At 36.4% G+C, this 17,207-nt stretch overlaps 2 protein-coding genes across 2 annotated transcripts; both read right to left on the bottom strand.

Annotated features, from left to right (window-relative positions):
- Positions 1–1,529: 1,529 nt before the first annotated feature.
- On the bottom strand, positions 1,530–9,004 carry Lztr1 (Leucine zipper like transcription regulator 1). Its single transcript, XM_018519286.1, has 11 exons — positions 8,492–9,004; positions 5,031–5,339; positions 4,811–4,925; positions 4,383–4,549; positions 4,083–4,284; positions 3,454–3,798; positions 2,736–3,171; positions 2,498–2,673; positions 2,081–2,365; positions 1,807–1,989; positions 1,530–1,629 (listed from the first exon to the last, which is right to left on the bottom strand). The coding sequence occupies exons 1-10, from the start codon at positions 8,647–8,649 to the stop codon at positions 1,870–1,872; spliced, it is 2,313 nt and encodes a 770-aa protein (XP_018374788.1). The 5' UTR covers positions 8,650–9,004; the 3' UTR covers positions 1,530–1,629; positions 1,807–1,869.
- A 4,195-nt stretch (positions 9,005–13,199) lies between these two features.
- Set8 (SET domain containing 8) lies at positions 13,200–16,120 on the bottom strand. Its single transcript, XM_018519326.1, has 6 exons — positions 15,775–16,120; positions 14,741–14,925; positions 14,475–14,601; positions 14,040–14,395; positions 13,753–13,943; positions 13,200–13,631 (listed from the first exon to the last, which is right to left on the bottom strand). The coding sequence occupies exons 1-6, from the start codon at positions 15,836–15,838 to the stop codon at positions 13,421–13,423; spliced, it is 1,134 nt and encodes a 377-aa protein (XP_018374828.1). The 5' UTR covers positions 15,839–16,120; the 3' UTR covers positions 13,200–13,420.
- Between the last annotated feature and the right edge of the window lie 1,087 nt (positions 16,121–17,207).

Raw genomic sequence — 17,207 nt, 5'->3', positions numbered from 1 at the left:
TAGACATTTCATGTATATTTTACAGACTATACTTCAACATGTATAATAAAAACATGGAAACATATAGGCTTATCATGGCTGCCACAATGAGATACCATTAAAAACTGATTTGTTACAAAAGTTTATGTCATTTAAAAAAATCGCTGTGCATCATAAAAAATATCGAAATAACTAAAATTAATATTTAGTGCCTTATGGACTGAGCATATTGATGCTTATATCGAACGATCAAGCAGTTAATAATATCAACAATTTCCAATTTCCTTTAAACTGGAGACAGGCCGATTGAAATTGATTAATAGCCTTTGAAAATTCAATAGAGTTCTTAATAACATCTTAGTAAAGTTCTCAATGGTATCTCATTAGTATTATAGCCAAATGCTATAATATATCACAAAATTCGGGTATAAAGCAGAAGCAACAAAAAGCACAGAAATTAAAGATTCTGCAATCACATGAATGACCAAACTTTAGGCCCTTACATTTAAAAATTGCTCAAAATAAAAAATCGCATTCTCGTTTAGTTTTCTGCGTACTTTTGTCATTATACCCAAATTCTAACACTCTGCATAAATAAATAATACAATCAATATAACAATTGCTAATTAGGACATACGTAATAACGTATATCATAACTGGAAGTGACATTAATGTATCTACCCTGGTGAAATTTTTCTTAGAATTCTTCATATCATTTTTCAGTATTTCTATATAATTTTCAGAATTTCTATGTATAATTTTATAACTTTTTAAAATTCTCGAATTTTTTATATGAATGGAAATACTTTTCAGAAGTGCTGAAAAAGTCCTACATATTTTCTAAAATTCTTTATGTATGAATTTGAGGAAATATTTTAAGAATTTTTTAATTTTGTATTCTATAATTTTCTAAGAAAACTTATAAAATCTGAAAAAGTTTAAGTATATTTTCATAAATTTGAAATATGAGAAATTCTTAAAAATATGAGCTATCAGAATTTTTTCATCAGGGTATTTATGTAAAATATTGGAAAATGATACCTTGATGCGCATCCTGTGTATATCATGTCTAATGTTGTTATACGAACAGACACAATCACTACACTAATATTATACATCGGCTTTCGAGCAGTTTTGCATCATGCAATAAACACTTCTATGACACAGCTTGACGAAAATCATCGCCATTTCATTTAATATTAACACAATTCCGATTTACGGGAATAACTTTCTAAGTCCAAGGTCCGAAAGGGCGACAACGGTGCGTCTCAACATGTTGCAACTGACGGAACAACGACGGGTAATAGTAGACCATTGGTGCTTCCTGTTGTCACCACAACGAGACGACGATGATGACGATGACGATGACGATGACGACGATGACGATGACGATGATGATGACGATGACGAGGATGAGGATGATGAGGATGACGACGATGAGGATGATGATGATGATGATGATGATGATGATGACGATGATGATGATGATGATGACGATGATGATGACGATGATGACTCATCCTGTATCGACAATGGTAGCAGGGTCTGTATGTCTGATGTCAGGCAAGATTTAGCCGTGTGATCGAGATAACAGTTACCAACAAACAGAACCGTTCGTCCTATGAGGATGAAATTCACCCGGCATAATTCCTAGAATGAGAAAACTCCGGAATATCATCACAAATATTTTTAGCATTTTTCTTGCTCTCTCTCAGCATTAATAATATTATTAATATCTATAATTAATAATATCTATAACTTTAGCTTATTGAAAATAAAAATATAGCAATATTGAGAATAACATTTTTTTAAAATAATCATACTCACTTGGAAACTGCACGGCGATGGTAAATCCCAGTTACATGGACGACGATCTGAAGTAGAAATCCGTCAGCAATCAGTAGTCATATCTTGACACGTTCTAGCATCGCTGCGATCATCAGCTAAAGCATCAAGAATATCCAGTAAGAGCTCGCGACTTAATTCTCTCAATTTTGGTAGCCTGGCAACCTAAATGAAAGCGATACTTCGTATACATGTCTATACATATTACGGATGTTAATATCGAACATACGTGTACAGGATCTGATCATTTCTTTACCTCGCTAAAGTGATGAACTATCAGATTGAGGGCATATTTTTTCATATCGATATTTTGCGTCCTCTCAGCTGCCTCTAAAACCGGTATAACATTCTCGAAAGTGACGTTCATTTCAAGATTTTGTTTGCAAAACACTTTGAGTCGATTATTCGTGAAACTGTAATATTCCGATGCAGCAAACAGATATAGAGAATCCTCAGGAGGCATCGAGACATTCGCATAATAAATATACTTCAGTAAAGAGTAGAAAGAATCGTACGATGGTATCGTTTCGCCAATTTGTACCTACATAAAAGTTTTGTGCTATTTTATAATTGTACATATAAGATATTGCATTAAAATGGACGATATCATCTCGCCTTCTCTCGTTTAGCGAGAGATTCGTCAGTAATGTGCTTTTTTTTATAAATTACTTACGTTCGCCGTATTATTTCCTGGTGTGGATCGAAACAGTCCTTCAAAGTAGCCACATCGTGCCGCGAGGATGGCCTTATGCGCCGGTATCGATCTACCGTCCAGCTCCAATGTGATATCACAAAATTCCTGACCGAAGCTCTTTAAAAATGCTTCCATGTCTTGCTCCAAGTTAGTTCCTAACAAGTAAATTTCATAAGAGACCACTCTATGATAAACGTGTGTCGCGCATGATACCTACCAGTGACAGATTCGTACTTCGTAATAGTTTTAGTTTGCGGCATCAGCCGTCGCCTGATAATCTCCACCATCAGCGGCTGATCCAAAGTCTCAAACTCTCGGCTCATCACGATTAGATTGTAATTGTTTTCCTTCACAACAAAGCTGAGGCAAAAGTCCTTTATGAAGTATAATTTCAAGTGTACAGCGTTGCATAACGCTTCCAAGACGTTCGTATGGCTTATGGTTGCTTCGAGGTAATTAACACACAACTGTTCTAAGCGTTTCATATGGAACTGCTCGGCGAGGCGATAGACGTCTATCATAAGAAGTACAATACGATTACTCTGCGGGTCCTCAATCTTGTCATCTAGTCTTTTAGTAGGATCGATACGATCTGTATAAATATAGTTCAGCACCATTTTGAAAGCTTCCGGTACAGCGTCTTTTAATTTCACCTGCAACATAATAGCCAAATTTATAAAACCAAGAAAGAATATGTACAAATAGATGTTTATAGTAAATATAGTCTGTTCTTTTCTGAACTTTTTACATCATTCATCTTTCCTTTTTTTCTCTTCACGTTTTACAGAAAAAAAGAGGAAAGATAAACGTAAAAAGTTTAGCCGAAAAAAACAGACCTATATTTTTTTTCAATTATATTTTTTTTATCTTTCATAAACTTAAGTAAAATAGAATTACATATAATTTTTTATTTTTGTTTTTGCTAAATTGTTTACCTCCAGTAGCGAGGATTCGTTAGTGGGCACATCAATGAGTTTTTGCTTATCTCGTTTTTTGCGCGCTTGTCGAATGAGCGTCCGAAGAAATTGCGAGCGCGCCGCCACCATAGCTATATGCGCCGGTATCTTAGTCTCTAGCTCGCCCACTATAAATTCCACATCGCAGAAGAGACTCAAATTCAGCAGCCTGCCGAAATCATCGTGTAACGTACATTTGGGATAAGACGAGAACTGGAAGCGGTACATCTCTGCAGAGCGTATGTTATTGTCCACGGTTCCCCCAAAAATAAACATCGCATCTCCGATCACGGCAGCGGCGTGGAAAAGTCGACCGGATGGTAGCTGTGTGCATGCATTATTATAAAAATAAAAATTACTAATAATCTCTTGTACCATATTATTGTGGAAAAAAACATTAGCAAATATACTAAGATGGATCCAGATTAAACAGAAAACGCTAACAAATCAGTAATTTATTTTGATGAATGTGAATAGCACTGCAAATTTGCATTAACAAATACGTTCTATCTATTAGCAATTTATAAAAGGGAAAGCTTTTGTTATACTCGTTCCGGTTATTATTCGTCTTTACTTTGGCTTGAATTCATCTTTGTAAGTCATCTTACCTGACTGTCTGTGGACGGTAAAATAACGTTCCACGTTTGTGTATCGAGATCGTAACAATGAAGATCGTTGGACAGAGCCGAGTCAGCCGTACCACCAAAAACGTAAAGATGACGATCGAAACTAACCATCGTGTGACCGTATCGTCTTGCGGGCGGTGGTGGTGCACCACGCAATATGTGCTCCGTCGATATGCGCGTCCACCTAGAGAAGATAAATTTATGATAGACAAAACATGATTCAAGTCTATGAATTACGATGTGATAAACATCGCAGACTACACGTGTTACAACGAAATTTACCGCTTTTCCTTAAAGTGAAACTGGAAAAGACTATTAGTTGTCCTAGCTCCGCTCTGTCCGCTGAAAACGAACATTGATTCTCGAGCTACTGTGACGGGGAAATTGCAACATGTCGGTGGACGTTCACCGACTTGAACGACCTCCTCCCACGTTTTAATTTCGCCAGGCTGGTGACAAACATCGAAGAGTGAAATTAAAACTGCGTTACAAGACTTATACATATAAACTAATACCTGTTTCCACCAGTATAATTAACTTTAATTTAGATTCAACTTACTCTTTATCTTTTTCTAATTTTTAGAATTAGAAAAAATAAAGATTAAGTTGAATTAAAATCAAAATTAGTCTACATTGATGAAATGGGCATTAATATCATGCATTTACTATACATATATATTTTGGAAATATTTATAAAACGCATCTCCTACCAATAACGATATTGTCCACATATCATTCAACCTAGCATTGCCATCGTAGCCTGCAAATATCCATAATTTGTTATCATATACAGCGGCACCATGAGCAGACCTAGGTACTGGGGCCCTATAAATACATTATAGTTTGATAGGTCTAATAAAAATATCAGGAAACAATGCTAAAATATTAGACATCACAAGAGAAAGTTTTTGCAATACAAATAATGCTTACTTTCCATCAAATTTCCATGGTGACCAATGACCAGTCAAAAAGCAATACTCGAACAGATCATTCTTATTACTAAGATTGGAATTGGAGTGTATATCCCCAGTATAACCACCGAATACAAACATTGATGATCCATGGATGACTGCAGAATGATGGTAGCGTGGTGCAGGTAGTATGCCAGTAGCTAACGCTCTACCCCAAGACTTCTCTTTCACGTCAAAGCGCAATACGTCATTCAGCATCCTCTTACCGTTGTCGCCACCAAAAACGTAAATATCATCGTTGTATGCCACCATAGTATGCTTACTGCGTCTGCAAGACAGAACAAAGACATCAAGACAGAATAAAGGCAATCAATCAAGTTGTACTGTTGATAGCTATTTTGTCAAATCTATCTCTAGAACGCTGAACAAAATTCATTTGAATATAATGAATATAAGTATAAATTCTTTCTCTTTCTCTCTTTGTCATGATACTCTATCAAACGGAATTAACAGTACATGGAGAGATGGAAGATGCTTTCCAGCAAGATCGAGACATAGATAACAGTATAACACAGTGAATCTATAGGTCTGTTTTCTATAGCTTAACTAATACATGTTTGAAACTTAAAGTAAATAGACATATGTTTAATATTTGGCAAAAGAAAAAAAATATTCTGATGCAGTTTAGTGCAGAAGTAAAAACAGATTTATTATGTCTTTGTTGTTTGCCAATGTTAAACAAAGATAAAATGATCATATATTACACAGTGTAACACACTGATCATTTCACCTTTGTTTAACATTGGCAAACAATAAAGATGTAATGATTCAGACGCGAAGATTAGTACATGGAACGTTAAGAGTATGTATGAGGCGAGGAAGATACACAATACTATCAAGGAAATGAGAAGAATAAAAGTAAATATAATGGGTATTAGTGAGATGGCCAGGTACAGGGAAGTGCCAAGTGGAGAAACATACCGTCTATCTTCTATGCGGAAAATGAAGAACGACAACATCGACAAGGAGTTGGTATAATAATAAACAGAAGCATGAAACCAGCAGTTATTACTTACATTCCTTGCTCAGACAGAATAATAATGTTAAAATTGAGAAGATACCCATTTAACATTAATACAAGTCTATGCTTCAACCAGTGACAAAGAAGAGGAAGAGATCGAACAATTCTACGAGCAGATTAAAGAGACCCTTCAACATACCAACAAACATGAAATCACCCTTATTATGGGTGATTTCAATGCAAAGGTTGGACAGGGGAGAGAAGAGGACATTGTGGGATGCTTCAGACTCGGGAAGAGGAATCCAAGAGGGGAGAGACTCATCCAGTTCTGTAGAGAGGAACAAATACCTTTTTTAAACTACCACCACACCGGTTATATACATGGAAAGCGCCAGCAGATAAAGTCAATAATATAATAAGAAATCAAATTGACTTTAACCTTAATTAATTAAAGGTTCAAAAACGGAATATTATCTGTTAAAACCTGAACGAGTGAAGAAAAACCATGGATGTCAACGGAAATCCTGGATCTCATGGAAGAGAGACGATGTATGAAACTCAAAAACATTGAAAAATATTGGCAGCTTCACAGAACCATCAGAAGAATCAGAAAAGCCAAAGAAGCCTGGATGGATGAAAAGTGCAGGGAAATACAAGTACTAAACGGGAAGCATGACGCTTTCAATGTCCATAAGAAGATCCATAAGAAGATAGTCTAGGAAAGCTACTTACAATTTCAAAAGAAGACCACTAGATGATATAATAGATGAACAGGGTAAGTTCATTTATAAAGTAAAAGAGAAACTAGAAGTATAGAAGAACTATGTAGGCGAAATATTCAAGGATGAATAGGACGGAACAACCAACACTTGGAAATCCCAAAATAACCATCGATGAAGTAAGGTGGGCAATTAACCTTGCAAAAAATAATAAAGCAACCAGACCGGATGAGGTGCCTGCGGAACTGCTGAAAATCTTGGGGGAAAGTAGCACCGAGAAGTTGACTGAACTGTTTAATCAAATATACAGCACGGGCATCATTCCCAACGAATGGACAATATCCACATTCATCACAATCCCCAAGAAAACAGCCACGAAATCGTGTGGAGACTATAGAACAATTAGTCTAATGAGTTATGCGCTCAAAATCTTCCTTAAGGTCATCCATGCTCGCATTTATCATAAGTGTGAAGAGAATATCAGCGAAAACCAGTTCGGTTTCCGGAACGACCTTGGAACACACGAGGCGTTGTTCGCAATACAAGTTTTTATAGAGGTGCAGGGATGTCAACTGTGACGTATACATATGCTTCATGGATTATGCGAAGGCTTTCGACAGATATCAACATCACTTACATTCACAACGTTTACTGGGAACAGAAAGCAAAAGTCAAACTTGAGAACCAAACATCAGAGGAGATTGACATCAAGAGGGGTGTCAGACAGGGATGTATACTGTCATTACTCCTATTTAATTTGTACTCCGAAAGGATATTCACAGAAGCATTGGACAGAGTTCAGCATGAGATTGTGATCAATGGAGAGATGATCAACAATGTACGATACACTGATGACACAGTACTCCTGGCAAGCAGCTTACAGGGGCTACAGGTACTCCTCAAAAGAGTGCAATATTAGTAAAAAATATGGACTAGAAATAAATGCAAAGAAAACAAAATATATGATGATATCCAAAACACCAGATTATCAGGGAGTTCTCTTGGCAAATGATCAGACCATAGAGAGAGTAAGTAAATATACGTATCTGGGCTGTAATTTGAATGAACAGTGGGACCACTTTCAAGAGATAAAGTGTCGTATCGAAAGAGCCAGGGCAATCTTCATTAAGATGAAGCCATTATTGTGTTCCAAGGATCTTAGTTTACAGCTGAAAAAGAGGATTGTACAATGTTACATTTTCTCCACACTCCTATATGGAGTCAAGGCATGGTCCATGATCAAAGCTAGCGAGAAGAAAGTCTGTGTTTGAAATGTGGATATTCAGATGCATTTTAAAGATCCCTTGGATTCACCGGATAACCAATCAAGAGGTCTGTATGAGATGAGGAGGACAACCGGAAGTGTTATTAACAGTTAAAGAGAGAAAGCTAAAGTACCTTGGCCATATCATGAGGAACAACAAATATCAAATGCTACAGAACATCATACAAGGAAAAGTAGAAGGGAAGAGAGGTTCTGGCAGAAGATGTATATCCTGGTTGGCCAATCTGGGGAAGTGGTTTGGGCTGAGTCCAACGGAACTCTTCAGGACAACAATGGATAAGATTAGAATAGCTATGATGATAGCCAACATCCGGAACGGATAGGCACGTGAAGAAGAAGAAGATTCACTGCGTTACACTCCATATATGTCTCTTGCTGAAAAGCATCCGGGAATCTGCAGGAAGCAGCAAACGAAGAGACTCGTTCGAACAAGTGCATCCTGACTGACTGCCTACCTGGCACCGACGAACTCGGCGCACTCCGGCATGCGTTGCCATCGATGCACCGTCTCGAATGGGCCGAAATTCAGGGTCATTGCATCCGCGCACTCGGCGATTGTCGGCGTTGTCGCCACGTTGTCCATTTTCGCACGGTCGTGGACGCGATGTCTCATTCAATAGCGGAGGAAGCGGACCTTAACCTATGATGCTCCTTCGCGTAGGAGTATAACCCTCGCGCGCGAAAAGAACGAGAGCTGCTTCGTCTGCGAACGGCCCGATGACTTGACTCCACTTGACGCGCACCGAGAGAGACGGCGAACGCCGTCCGGTCTTAAGCCATCGCACGGAACTTGGCGCGCGAGATCGCTCCGCTTTTCCGGCACACAACGTCAAAAATATGTATGCCGCTGTGTCGGCCGTGTATGCGTAAATCGGCGGAATCAATAACCGACGTCCCTCTCTGTCATTCCATCAGTTTGTCCCTTTCCTTCCCACGACACTTTCGCCACCGCGCACCGTGACGTAAAAAATATCCCCCCCCCCCCCCCCTCCTCCCGCCGGAACCAAGCTCGCCACCGCGCACGTCGGCATCAATGAAAATTTGCATATAGTTACGTGAATTACATGTATATTATAGCTACGAGAGATCATTCAGAGATCGGGCTATGCATCTGGACGCAAAATCTTGGATTTTTCTCTCTATAAAAAAAGAATTATAAATAAAGTTGATATAACCGGCAAGTATTTTTATAACATTATTCTACTTCATCGAGTTTTATAAATTACAATTATAATATATCTCTTTAATTAATTGCACAGTAATTACGACAAAAATCGATTTTTTTTCCTCCCATGAAAAAATCAGAGATGCTGAAAGTAGATGTAAAAAAAAAATACCAGTGTCTCGGCGTTTTATCAGATCAAGTTAAGATTTTTTAAATATCATCAAATATCTTTTTATAATACTATACAGCACAGGTTTCCTCCCATGAAAAATTCAAAGAGATTCTGAAAGTAGATGTTAGGAAAGCATACCCGTGTCTCGGTATTGACTTTATACTTCGACATTGTCGCGACCTAAACAAAGCGACGTAAACAAGTAGCAATCACAATCCAGCTCATTCCCTGTTCTTGTTCAGTTCGAACAGCCGCGACCGCGGATTTAGTTGATGAAATTTTAAACTGTACATTTAAAACGAAATTAAAAGTAAAGGAAATATTAAAATAAACAATAATGTAATGTCCAAATTGAAATAATTATTGTTATGTATGTGGTTTATTTGCACCTCCAAGTCATATGCGAAATATAACAAAAAATATTGTGACGCATTTGAAGCCTATTTTCATGTGACGTATATACCGAATTTGTGGTAAGTGCCAGAAGTTGCGTGATTATTGTTGTTTGCTCGGATGGGAAAATAAATTCCATAAAATTAAATTCGTTGCATCAACAATTTGGCTACGTACCGAACACGCACCTGAATTATGCTATTTTTGCGCAACAAAATTGAAAACTTCTAGTTTCCGATACAGTGAAAAAATTGATTACATCGATGTAGAATCCGCCGATTGAGAAAAGCTTCAAAGGAAATCGGACACATGCTTGGTGAATACTGTTGGTCTATTGTTCGCGATACAAAATCATACAAACGGCAAATTAAATGAGACCAAGATTCTTATAATAAATATAATTATAATTGTATTAGTATATACAAAAATTTGAAAATATATGAAAAAAAGTAATGCTCAGTTGTTTATTTTTTTGTATTCGGACTCATCGCATAATTTCACATGCAAAAACGTCAATTATTTATTTTAAAAAACTATTTTATAATTTTAAACAATTGTAAAAAGCCAATATGAAACAAATACGATAAATAGCTGTATAAAAAACGTTAACGATTTGAGCTGGTAAAACGCCGAGACACGGGTATATTTTTTTACATCTACTTTCAAAATCTCTTTGATTTTTTCACGGGGAGGAATGTGTGTTGTACTGTGTTATAAGCAGATAATTATTTGCAGATGCTGTGTAATAGTAGAAAAAATAAACAATTAGATTTCTTTTCTGACAATTATTTATGATTCTTTCTTGATAACAAAGTCGTTCGTAATTCTTTTGCTTACAGTTACTTTATAGAACAAAGATATCAGCCTGGAACAAGATATAAATATTTTGATCTCAAGATATAATAATTTTAGATCAATATTTTATAAAAATCATAACACAAATTGCTTACCACATCTAAATAATGAATCTTGGAGAAAACAGATGTAAGATATTACAAATTTTGCAACTTTGTATAAGTCGTGAATATATTTCGTATACAATGTGCGCAACTACAAGAATTCTTGCGTGCGGTAAAAGACGTACAATAAACACGATCAACAAATGTAAAATTTATAGCATAAAAATTGTTTATTAAAAATTGTTTCTTCTCTGTATATATTATATATGTGTTCATTTTAGAATAATTTTTTAAACTTCTCTCTCTCTCTCTCTCTCTCTCTCTCTCGAAGACTCGAAGAAAAGGAATGAGGAAGATCGGCAGATTATGCTTAATTATAAATGACAAAAGTATAGAGCGGCTGCGTAATAAAAAGAAACGAGCGGTAATGTAAAAGTACGTGAGCAGTATAATGTTACATAATAATGCGCATCGTATGTATGCTATAAATAGTTGATAAAAACAAAATTTGAGTGATAATGTAAAAATTATCTCTACTTTTCTTTTTTCCTTCTTAAGTGCGGTTATTTTAAGGAAGATATATAAGCAATCGAGGAATATGTTCGTATAATGTAATTTGTATAGGCTGTATATGTACAATTATTTTTCGAGAAACCAAGTTCTCACATCTAAGTATGTGGCAGTGAAATACTCAAAGCTATCGCGTGTTGCATAAAATACTTCAACAAAAGGATCTTTTTCATCGATATATATATATATATATATATACTCTTATGCGATTACACACATATACTTTTTTGGAAAAGTGAGAGAGGGACACATCATTTTCGTAGCTACGTATCACAATCGCTTCAACTAAGAACTCTTGATCTAGCCCTTTCTAAGGATGCCTTTCTATAGTCGCCCAACGCCGAGAACTCGCTACATATTAAGGATGACTACAGCCACTTATCAAAATGTTTGTACAGGACAGTTTTTTCATATACACTGAAAAAAAATATAGTCAATTTTAATAAATATTTAATTCAATACTGCCAACTAAACATTTACTTACAGTAAATAAATATTTGTTCAGTAAAAAAAATGATTAATAAATCAAATTAACATTTCTTGTATCAAATAAATATATCTTTACATTTAATAAATATTTAATTGTATTTAGTATATTCAACTAAATATTTATTAAAATTGACTATATTTATTTTCAGTATAGATATCCAGTTTTGCAACATTAGTATATGCCTATATCTCTGTTTTGCAATGTAAATTTTACATAAATATTATATAAACTATAATTGAATACTAAACATTATTATTAAACAATTAAAAATTTTTTTAAATATGTATTTATTTATATTTTGATATGTATTATATATCAAAGCAAAAGCAAATACATTTTTTATTAATATATTATATATCAATAAATTTAGTTTCATATATTATTTAAAATATTTTATCTTTTTAAAGCATGAACAAATACATTTTTTATTAATATATCACATATCGATAAATTAAATTTAATTCAATGTATTGTTTAAGATATTTTATTCTTTCTAATCTTTTTGCAACAAATGGTCACTATAACTGTTAGCAAAACTGTCCTGTGTGCTGTTAAATGTGTGAATCGGACCGTGATCATTAATAAATCATCGATATGTACCTACAAATCATCGCAATGCTCGCGAAGCCCTTGTCATCTAAGTATTAAAAAATAAGTCTAAAAATATCGTACGGTAAACGAGAATTCAATACATTTTCATTGCTCCGCGTTGCATCTGCATTGTATTTGGATGTACTAAGTTCCTCTTTCCAAATTTTATGTGAAATATTAAGCGTCGTCTACAACGAACAGTAACAGTAGAAATGGTTGAAATTTATTTCGCTTGCGGACTTACTCTACACCCCATTGCATCCCCATCTACAAGTGATTGAGCGATCAATATCGAATTAACGTCAATCGACGTTGAATTAACATCGATTTGACATCGAGCAATGTTGAATCAGCATCGATTTGATGTTGATTAATCAATCATTTCTGGCTGGGCTCGAAAACCAGCTTACTCCTCACGTGTCTACAGCTTTTACTGCTACTATTCATTGTAGACGACGCATTATAGTGACTACGGTCATCGACGAGATACTAGATCAAAGGGTCAATCAGATACACTGCGCAGATTCGCACTCTTATACAGCAGTTCTCAATGCTATCATCGCGAAAGGACTAGTATACAGAAAATCCAAGCTCAATCGCTGTTAATAAATACCAGACGAAAGCGAGACTAGATGAAGCACGTGTTACGATTTGTCATGATTATTACAATTCAAATACCGAATGCAGAAGTTCTTATTCGATTGGTAATACTGCATATGTTAGACATTTAACACCAAATGTACTTATTTTCTTTTAGAAATAATTTTTTAAAATAAATTGAACCTTCTTGTCATTAAGAAAGCTAATTGTTATAATATAAAAATCATATTTCACTCTTCCAATACAAGCAAACGATAATTGTCATGATTAACAATTTAATATATCATTCTCTTTTAGTAATTAAAAAGTATTTCGAATTCATAAATAGTAGAAACTCGCAAATTCGTCTAATTGATGAATACACCGCGGATCGCTATGAAAAAAATTTGTACCACATAGAAAATTCAACATATATACTATATAGTCCCTTCATAGGAGGAACATAAATGAAATGAATTTTTGTACAATGTAATACGATATTATATAAATAGTGAATTGGAAGTGCTATAATGCCAGCCATGGATGATGACGAATCGATTCGCGACTTCGGTCTCCGTAATCATACGAGACCTCTACACCGATCGGTATATCCTCCTTCGCTGTAAGTACCAGATGCGGTATTGAATTGACCTCGACGATTCGCGCAATTAAATTACCAGTTCTCGAATGGTTCACCAATCTGCCAAGTTTATTAGTCTCCGCTGTTGCATCAACACTAAAAATCGGTATGAGTCAGCATGTATATTATACTCTTTTTTTTTATCTGTCTCGATCAAAATTATTATAGGATTTCACGTAGAGAATGATTATTCTATCAAGATCCAAAATTATCTTACCAATACTGTTGATTACGATGTTGAAAATAATACATGTAGCATCCGGTATTTTGATCTTGTGCGTACAACTCCTCACGTTCCTTTGCCTCCCCCTGATTGATCAGCTCGCCGATATATTCCACCACAAATTCGCCTTTGGTAAATTCTCGTGTTGTTACGACACCGCGACCTTTACCCGGAAAGTTTTTTATCTGTAATAGGAAATAGATTGCCATAATTTGTTTCTTCAGCTATTTAAAAAGTATACTAATGTTCTTATCAGATCTTGATTATATAGAAGTATTTACCTCTAAACCATCTTCCACCTGGCAAACAACCTTATTTTCTAGATCACGTTGTTTCTCTTCTAATACAACCTTCTTGCTTTTTCTTACACTACGACGTACTGGAAAGTAGTCGGTAATCGAATGATTTGTTTCACCGTTCACCGGCTTTGACAAACGATGATTGACAGACTGACAGCAGGTTCCTTTTTTGCGTCCACGTTGAGCTGGTTTTTTCATAACTTGTAGTGGACTAAGTAATGTAATCACAGGTTGTTTTGTGTTGGTAGTAATTGTAGCTCTTTCATCTAAATCCTCTGTTGGCATTTTTATTTTATGTGGCGTAGAAGGCGTACGAACTGGAACAGCCACTGGCGTCTCTAAGAAATCAATATCTTTATATATCATAAATTAAATTAAAAAGAAAAAATTAATATAAACAAAATTGCGATTATATACCATCAGTTTTGAATTGTTCTATATAAGTAATCTCCTCCTTTATTTGAATACAAGGTGAAACAGTTTTTGTATTATCGAAAAAATGGGTAAGCAGATTTTTCCCTGTTATAACTTCATTATTAGAATTCTGTAAATGAAATAACATGCATGAAAAACATTGCAATACATATAATTAGAAATATATTTTGAAATTTATTTATTTATTCACAGAAATTAATAAAAAAATAAATGTTTACAACATATAAATTTTAACTCAAAATACTTACTTGACTATGAGCTTTATGTTTAGAAGATTTGCATGTTCCTAATATGGATTGCTTCTTAACTGTATCAAATTCATTTGCTATTTGTTTGGTAGTATTCAGCTTATTTTCATTTTCCACTAATAAACTTGTATTATTACTTGTTAAAATCTTTCCTGTAGTTTTTTCTATGCCATTTTTCCGTTTTCCTGTGTTAATTGACAATAACATTTAAGTCTCTGAGTTTAATAAAATATAATATTAAATATTTTATTTATAATCAGTTATATGTACACATAAAAAATATTGAACAACAATTATAAGATAAGAAGTAAATTTTATTTATTGTGTCAACATAAATAATAATATTGACAAAATTTTAAATAAAATTTACAATTTTAAAGAAATGATTGTTTAAGGTTGTTTGGACATTAGAAGACGGAAAAGAAAGAAAAAAAGAAAGAACGATTCGACGAGTGAAATCGGTCTGAAACTTAGAGCAGCAATAAAGCTATACAATTCAAAATTCGCGAGACATCAAGAAAACGAAAAGAACATGCAAAAGAATCTGTAAGAAAATCACGGTTGAATCTCACTGCTCCACGCGGAATCGTCGTACAGAGACTGACATCCTAATTATCGTACTCCATGTTAGTTTAGAGTTTCTAAACCCGATGCTCTATCCGAGTAAGCGGAGTTCCGCGTGTCGCGAGAGTGACGAGGAGAATCGTCATCGTCGGTACGTTAACATCGCGACGAGCGTTACGATCGTATCGTGATATTAACAAATTGCAGGATTCAACGCATCAAAATCGACGATAAACGTCGCGCGCCGAGACACACGGGAGAGCGGGACGGTCGCGGGAGGACGGGAGGGTCACGAGAGTCGACGAGAGAGCGGCCGAGCGGCGGAGGAGAAAGGGTAGCCGGAATGCGTCTCTGCGACAGCGTTCAAGATGGAGCAAGGGAGGAAGAGAGACCCACGGAAAACATAACCCCTGCCGCGCGGCCGGTGCGGAATGCTTGAGTGAGAGCGTCGTCGGGTAAAGTGTTCTTACCTTTCACGGTGTTGACGGAGCGATTTCCCACGCGGTGGGACAACGCGCGGGTCGTCCTGGGCATGACGAACCACAAAGCGAGCAACGGAGTAACTGAAATGTAACCGACTGCGATGACCAAGTTGCGGACTCGCAATGACGGAGGCAATGAGGCGACGCGACGCGACGCGTTTCGAGACGTCCCTTCGTCCCGTCGGCGTCGCGTCGTTTCACGAGCGGTGCGAGATGCGAACCGACGTGCACGAAAGTAAACACTCGCGAACGCGGTTCACAATCTCCCACGGGCGTGGATGCGACGAGAGATACCGCAGACAGCGCTGACCGAGCGACATGCCGCCATGTTGCGCCTGATAAGTTATATACAGTAGCCGCCCGCCGCGTCACGGCGGTTAACGACGTCCAATAGGAGAGCGCGCTTTCTGGGAGTCTCGACTAGAGACCACTAGAGACAGAAATATCCCTAAGAAACAGTGCTTCTTATTGGATGTTGGGAGCGAATTACCAGATGCAAAGTGAATTTTAAATTTCTGACGTTGAAACGTTATGATTCCGAGGCTGCGTTTCATTTACGCTCGCAACGCTCGTGAGCATCGTTCTTGTTTAACATTTGATAAACGACAAGGATGAAATGATTTCATGAACGTTGTGAGCGTTAAGTGGAACGCAGCCTGAAAAATAATATTCTTATTGTTTATATTACGTCGCCTGAAAAAGAATGTTTCCATACGTATACCGATTACTGCGAAGAATATTACTTATTACTACAGTGAGAAATAACGATAGAATCAATGTCGAATCGACGTCGAATTAGCCTAGTTCAGCCCCCTCCGACTCAAGGGCTGCGTTCAGCAGAAAAAGCAGCTTTGCAAATTCTTGAATATGATTGGTTTATACATTTAGATCCAATGAGAAACTAAGGGCAAGACCAATCATATTGAAGAATTTTACAATAGTTGCAAAGCTGCTTTCTCTGCTGAACGTAGCCAATATACTTTCCATGTTAAAAAAGTGACCCCCCCCCCCCCCGGGAGGGCTCCGATTGCACACATCGCATATTGCACACATGTATCGCTGATTGGCAAATTTAAAAATAAAATAATCTCATTGGCAAAACAGTAAAAAATTACTAGGCACCAGTTGATACGAGTGATGTGTACAATCAGAACTGTAGGCAAACGGGATCCTCCCAATCGAATACGCTATGAGACGCGTAAAGGATTATTAGCGACATCTGTAGGCGGCGACAACTTATAGCGTTTTCGGCCCAGCCAGGTTTGCACCAACCTGGGTTGGATTAATGACGTTTAGTGCTCTCCTATTGGTAGAGCGGGTGACGTCAACCAATAGGAAAGATTAATCCAACCAAGGTTGGTGCAAACCCGATCGGACCAAAAATGCTATTATAGCGTTTTCGGCCCGGCTAGATTTGCACC

This window comes from Trachymyrmex cornetzi, unplaced genomic scaffold (assembly GCF_001594075.2).
Source record: "Trachymyrmex cornetzi isolate Tcor2-1 unplaced genomic scaffold, Tcor1.1 scaffold83, whole genome shotgun sequence".
Taxonomy (NCBI): Eukaryota; Metazoa; Arthropoda; class Insecta; order Hymenoptera; family Formicidae; genus Trachymyrmex; species Trachymyrmex cornetzi.
Note: the sequence above shows the minus strand (reverse complement) of the source record. Positions and strands in the feature narration are given on the sequence as shown.

Bases quoted from the DNA above. Each gene is read 5' to 3' on its own strand.
- Lztr1 (XM_018519286.1), bottom strand. From the start codon at position 8,649: ATGAGACATCGCGTCCACGACCGTGCGAAAATGGACAACGTGGCGACA. The intron at 4,550-4,810 runs GTAGGAGATGCG...GTTTGTCACCAG, and splicing joins TGTGGACAATATCGTTATTG to CCTGGCGAAATTAAAACGTG. The intron at 2,674-2,735 runs GTAGGTATCATG...TTTACTTGTTAG, and splicing joins GAAGTACGAATCTGTCACTG to GAACTAACTTGGAGCAAGAC.
- Set8 (XM_018519326.1), bottom strand. From the start codon at position 15,838: ATGCCCAGGACGACCCGCGCGTTGTCCCACCGCGTGGGAAATCGCTCC. The intron at 14,396-14,474 runs GTATATAATCGC...TTGATTTCTTAG, and splicing joins AGAACAATTCAAAACTGATG to AGACGCCAGTGGCTGTTCCA. The intron at 13,944-14,039 runs GTAAATACTTCT...TTCCTATTACAG, and splicing joins AGGTGGAAGATGGTTTAGAG to ATAAAAAACTTTCCGGGTAA.